General features: G+C 42.0%; 1 protein-coding gene across 3 annotated transcripts in view; it reads right to left on the reverse strand.

Annotated features, from left to right (window-relative positions):
• Window positions 1–6935, reverse strand: part of plxnb3 (plexin B3) — a 102162-nt gene that overhangs the window by 4954 nt on the left and 90273 nt on the right. For all 3 annotated transcript variants that reach the window (XM_019869386.1, XM_019869387.1, XM_019869385.1), the window contains one exon: window positions 3735–3810. In XM_019869386.1, the coding sequence (XP_019724945.1) occupies window positions 3735–3810 (76 nt within the window). The remainder of the gene's footprint in view (window positions 1–3734; window positions 3811–6935) is intronic.

The raw sequence follows: 6935 nt of genomic DNA on the forward strand, positions 1-6935 counted from the left end.
TATATAAATACACACATTTTTTTTTACAACAATAACTGTCTTGTCCACGGCATCTTTTTTCGTTCCACTGGGATTTAGAAAGTGCGTTTATAAAAAGACGAAAATCTCTTTAGAACCACTCTTCAGCAGAACAGGGGTTGACTGCTTCGATCCCTTCAAGTCAAGAATGGGAGAGGAACAGTCAAAAGGTATGGCATCATCTTCAACAATTGAGCTGTTCATATGGACGTGGAACCTCATTGGAAGACTCATTTATCAATGCCTTGCGTCAATGAATCGCAAGCAGGGGCCAGTATGAAGAGCTACATTCAGACAACAGAACAAACTTTGTTGGTGCAGCACGGGAACTCGCGAGAGCTATACAGGAATGGAACATGGCCAAAATTCAGAGTACTGTGCAGCAACGAGGTTTTAAGTGGGTGTTCAACACTACCTGCTTCTCACCGTGGATGGGTATGGGAGCATTTAATCCATAATTAATGGTCATCCATGACCACAATGATTTAGATGCACTCACCCCAAATCACTTGCTACTGCTGAAGACTTGGTCATCTCTACCGCTTTTGGAAGCGGTGGGTGAGAGAGTCTTAACTCCAACTAGGACAAAAGTGGTCTTGAGTGCCAGGAAACATTGTGCCAGGGGGCACCACTGTGACTGTGGACGACACTGTACCAAGAATTTCTTGAGTCATTGGCAAGGTCATCGATACTACGCCAGATGAGTGTGAGTTTGTTTGTCGGTTTCGCATAAAAACCAAAGACGACCAAACTACACCGGCCCATCACTAAGATCTGTCTTCTTTTGGATTCAGTGTGAATGGCTCACTAGAATGTAGTACTTGGTTTCAATAGACTTGACCGCAGGTTCTGTTGGGGTTGTTGTTGTAATTATTTCAAAGTTTAGAGAACAATCGGGGGCCAGATTATGTATGGGTTGAGAGATAAGACCTATGTCACTCTTTATGTCAGTTTTGTCATTGTTGTAATTTTGTTTTATAATTGCAGATTGTGTCCAGCGATGGGCTTTTATCTTGGGCATTGTGGGGATAAAAGGCGTAGTCAGGCAGTGTTGAGCTTTGGCAAACGGTTCTTACTGTGTCTTACTGTATGTTTATTGTCTGTTTGTTTGTTAATGATTTAAACCAGTCTTCAAAAGCATGAACGGACTCCAGGGGATTACTAACAACAACTTGGATAAAATGCAGTTGAGGCGCAAAAGCCAGAAAGCAAAGCAACTGCACGAACAACTAGAAAATATCTGAAGTTATTCAACCACTAGAAGCAAATACTGAGAATCCATAATTTACCATGTGACGTCACATTTGTACGCGGTGTGCAAAGGCTTCCGTGTCTGAGGCAGGCGGTCGAGTGAGATTGAAGTCGAGAGGCAAAATAATCGCGATGTGCGTTCGGTGTTCATAACAATGGTGAACATGTGAGCTGTTTACAGCTCCTCTAATCCAGAGGTCCCCAACCGCCGGTCCGCGGACCGGTACCGGTCCGCAGGGTATTTGGTGCCAGGCCGCAGAGAAAGAACTTGCCTTAATTCCGTTTTATTTATTTCGGAATACGAAAGATGTTTTATTTTGAAAAATTACCGGATTCTCCGTTACATCCGTCTGTGTCACGCTTGACACATGTCAAGCCACGCTTCTCCGTCACGTGACCATTTACGCTTAAAAACAAAACGCCAGAGCTCGCAAAATGAGTAAAAAAACTGCTGGAGATCGCAAATGACGACGGCCTTAAAAGTACGTTCGAGACAACTGGATTAAAGTTATGGTTGAACATTCTGAGATCGCCACAGTAGCTCTGTTGCTATTTCCGACATGGTACCTGTGTGAGGCGGGGCTTTTCTGCAGCAACGGCGACTAAAACAAAATTACGAAGTAGACTTGACATAAAACACACACTTGAGATGTCATTGTCTCCTATTACCCCGAGATGGGACCGTCTGGTTGCAGAAAATCAAGCTCGGGGCTGTGGTGAGTCGTCATTTTCATGCACTTTTAATTTGCATTGTATCGTATTTTGTAGGCATTAAACATTACCATAGCGATCAGAGTGTTGCGGCCAGATTAGACGCTCCTTGTGTTTATTATTATATTTCGAATACACCACAGTTTTCATGCAGCTCATACCATATTATTTTGTTGTATTATTTCCCCCACACCTTAAATGCCGGTCCCTGAAAATATTGTCTGACATAAACCGGTCCGTGGGGCAAAAAAGGTTGGGGACCCCTGCTCTAATCCATCAACTTTAGATATGAAATCTTACTTTTTGATAGCGTCAGTGATTCTGAACTAGGGGAAATAAAAGTTGCGTGAAAGACAATGATCATGATGGCTATCAAATCTTCAACGTGATCAATTTACACCATCAAAACATACAAGGTTACGATCTGATTACCTTATATCAGGTACAGTCAAACCTCGGTTTTCGTCCATAATCCGTTCCAGAAGGCTGTTCGAAAACCGAAATTGTTCGAAAACCGAAACCACGCTCTTTTTAAAAAAAATGTTTATTGAACACGTCTGCTCACAATGGAAAGCGACATGAGGAAGCGTCACTTCCTCGTCTACCAGAGGAAGCGTCATTTCCTCGTGTAAGGAAAGCGAGAGGAGTCAAGTTGTGCATTCAAGTGCGCTCAGTTTGTTCAAGAACCGAAATTTGTTCGTCATCCGAGGCATAAAAAACTTGAAATTTTTGGTGGAAAACCGAATTGGTCGACAACCGAGACGTTCAAAAACCGAGGTTTGACTGTACTTTTTTCTTTTTCATGTGCGTCATAAGATTAACCTTTGATTATAAATTTGAGGCAGACGTGACGATCACATATTTGGCTCTCCATACACATTTTAGTTACCATTGCCGTTCAACATTAATCTGTTATGTTGAAGTTTTATACATTGATGGAATATCATAGGACATTTTTCGTTTGTCCTGCACACCCTTTCAGACGTTAATCACAACACTTTACACGCAGACTCGATGTCTGCTGAACAATGTGTTGCAAATAAGCATGTCTCTTTGTTAGCAGCTAGCAAGCTTTGCTTGCTTGAAAGGCTTTGATGTGAAGCAAGATGAGTTTATCTGAACACAAACGATTTGAGGAAGTGGCGATCGACAATGTCACAAAGTAACACACAGTGCCTTTGCTGTCATGAGGCAAAGATTGTTGTGCTGAATGCAGCCAACATCATTCACGCATCCAGACACAAAGTAAAAATAAGACTCAAGGCTCTTGACAGCATGAAAGTCCATCCCAGTATGTTGCACTTTTTTATAGAATTAAGTAATTATATATGTTAAGATGTTGTGCTCGCTTACTTTGCGGAATAAACTGGCTTCAGTCTAATGTTGGAAGTTAATATGAGTCTTTCCCTCCAACCAACTTTTTCATTTAATTTCAGAACAACTTTGAACAACTGGTTTCAATATGTCAATGTAATAGTCAGATGCTTTTTCACAAAACTAGACATTATATTGATGACCAAGAACACTGACTTAGTTTTTTGCTTTTGCGTGCGTCCCCTTAAAACATGGCGACTGGAAACTAAGCATTGTAAAATCACTTGAAGCACACAGAGTAAATTCAGCATAATGTTGGCCATCAGTTGTCTGTAGCGAGTAGCCAAGTTGTTTGGAGGTGATAAAGACACATCTGCTCCATATACTGTACATACTGAGCCAACCTAGTTGAAATGTTCTGCTTCTTTAGTTTCACTCACCCCAGACAGTTCAGTCAGAGTGGAGTTCATCTCCTGGTAACAGCCAGAAGCAGCACTGTGAATGTCACTGTAATACCTGCACACACACACACACACACACACACACACTCATACACACACACCCACACACACACACACACACACACACGCACACACACACACACACACACACACAGACTTGGAGTATTACACAATGTCACAGTGCAGTAAGTATGATGACATGTTCCCATGGTAAGGCTACAATATGTTCTTGGCAGCCTTGGCATTCCCATTTACCCAAAACAAAGTGCCTTATGGTATTTTGCCCATTTATTCCTCTTCATTTAAGTTTTCTCACAGGAAGGCAGTGCGGGGAAGGGAGGGCTGAGTCCTGGGTGCTTCAAGACGCATTTTGGTTCAGCCTGGGTTAGTCATGGTTCCTGATGTTAGCAGCTGGTTTATTTGTGCTGCCAGGCTTCTTCAGCCAGTAGACATGAATCATGTTGGACTTGGTGCTGTCCAGCTTTTCATCCTTGACACTCCTGCTTGGACATTAGCCACTGGAATAACAACTGGTTCTGTGCCCTGCCTGTCAATCTATCAGCCAATTGGTTTTGGCATTATATGATGCTTGTTTTGCCAAGACAATATTACAGTATTGCTCTGTATCAGCTTTGGGTGGGTCTGTTTTGGTCTTGCTATCTTGCTGCTGTGTGGAGACATTTGCTGAGTTGTTAGAGAACATGTTTTTTCTTAACTCCACCTCTCTCCTGTACTTTATCAGTCGGATAGCTACAGCTGTGATTCTTTGCTTGACAGCTTCAAGTGTCTGATCTTTCTGTATTTCTTTGGCAGTTATTTCTTCAGGTTCACACCTTTGCTTTGCTCTGTTCGGAGGCAAACTGTCCTGTTCACCCTTAGTTTTGCTCATGCTTTCTCTTCCATGGAGGTTGCCCATACTCCTGGTTGTTTCATCTCATAGCCAAGCATCTCTTGGATAACTGATACCACTGCATAGCTCAGCTGATTGCTCTTGGTGATGTTCTCAGTATGGATACTGACCAGTGCTATGTTGACATCATTCAGGAGTGATTCTGATGGTACTTTTTTTCTTGAGCCTTGGTCGGCAAGAGATAGCGGAGTTCTCACCAGACTTCATGGTCTTTCCCTCAATTTAATCAATCTTTTGTCGAACTGTTCTGTCTGTGGGGTTTGGATCCCACTATTGATGTTAGGGGTTGATGGTGAAACCACCCCCTGAATGACCTTATGTACCGCAGATGAGCTACACTGTACCTCATCTGTGTTCATTTGTGATAGCAACTCCCTCTTACTGATGTTTGAACACTGAGCCCATTGTTTCTTGTTCAATGTGGCTGAGGGGTTCCAAAGAATTCATGGATCCCACGTTCTCTGTAGGTGTCCCCTATCACTGGGGTTACTACAATGTACTTTTGGACCAAATTTTCCTGTACAACTGCAAGTTAGTTTGGCTCTAGCTCAAAGTTTCTGCACAGTAAGCTTGTTCTTTCTCTCTCACACTCTGAGAACACAAATGCTATTACATACCCTATTCATTCCATTAGGTTTGGTTGTGTTCATCCTGGCCAGCTAGTTTTCTTATCCGGACCGTGTCTGCATGACAACCTTTTTTTGCAGTTTAAAAATCTTGCCAGGCATCCAGTTCAATCAAGGTCTGGCACTTTGGCCCATCCTGTCTCCCATATTGTCTCACAACCATTACGTTCTTGTCCACAGTGGCCTTAAATGGGGATGCCGTGGGCACCAGTAACACAGTGTAAATGTAGCTTAATGGTGAGTTTTGCAGTGATTCACAATTAAGTATATGCCGAGTGCCACAAAAAGCTTTCAGTTTTACATTTGGACCATTGGGGCTTCATAAGTTAGACACCTAACTGACGACAGTTAATAACTCTTTCCTGAGATGTTTAGCTACAATACAGATTCCCACCACTGAGTGGAAGGACAGTAACAATAAAGCTGTTGTTGACAAGCTGCAGTGGAAGCAGAACAACACACCCGGCCAGTTAGAAAGTTATGAATACATTTTTAAAAAAGAAAACTGAATCAAGAATAAAGCAGATTATAGAATATGTAGTGCGACCTTTCACGCACATATGCAACCTGTCATTCAAAGCTGGTATCTTTCCATCAAAAATGAAAATTGCTAAAGTTATTCCAATTTATAAAAGTGGAGAAAGACATCTGTTTACAAATTATAGACCAATATCATTACTACCACAATTTTCAAAAATATTAGAAAAACTATTTTCTCGCAGACTTGATAGCTTTATACAAAAACATGCGCTGTTAAGTGAGAATCAATATGGCTTCAGGGAAAAACGGACCACCTCAATGGCAGTTATGGAGTTTGTGGAAGAAATAGCCACTAATATAGATAACAAAGAATTTACTGTTGGGGTCTTCCTAGATCTAAAAAAAGCTTTTGACACAATAGATCACAGTATATTATTAAAAAAACTAGAACGATATGGCATTAGAGGTGTAGCTTATAAATGGATAAAAAGTTATTTAGAAAACAGATATCAGTACGTGCAGCTCAACAATAAAAAAACGAATCAACTGAAAATCACTCATGGAGTTCCTCAGGGGTCAGTGCTTGGTCCAAAACTATTCATCTTATATATAAATGATATCTGCAAGGTCTCAAAACAATTGAAATGTGTCCTATTTGCTGATGATACAACTTTCTACTGTTCTGGAATAAATCTGAAACAGCAATTGCCGTTTGTGGATGTTGGAACACTGAGCAACTAGCTGTTTCGTGGTCAACCGTGACTGTGGGTTTCAAAGTAACCATTTAGCCCACATTCTCTGCATGTAACCCCTCTGACTAGGGTTGCTTGAGTAGTAGCATTCCAACAGAACCATGTTATCACATCTCGCCTATCTCCGCTTTGTTCCAGTAGCCCATTTTTCATCAAGGTGCTCTGGTTCCCCAGCACCTGACGCAGACTTTGTTTGGCCGGGCGACGTCTGAGCCGGCATGTCATTCGTTTTATTGTCTCTCATCATTGTATGAGGTAGGCATTAGCGTGAAGGGTCTTGCCCAAGGACCCACACTGGATAATGTTATGTGCTCATTTTTGCTCCAAGCGGGATTCGAACCCCCGTCTCCCGAACCGGTGCCTTACCAACTGAGCTATCCAACCGTGTGTGTGTGTGTGTGTGTGTGTGTGT

This window comes from Hippocampus comes, unplaced genomic scaffold, assembly GCF_001891065.2.
Source record: "Hippocampus comes isolate QL1 unplaced genomic scaffold, H_comes_QL1_v1.1 scaffold468, whole genome shotgun sequence".
NCBI lineage: Eukaryota > Metazoa > Chordata > Actinopteri > Syngnathiformes > Syngnathidae > Hippocampus > Hippocampus comes.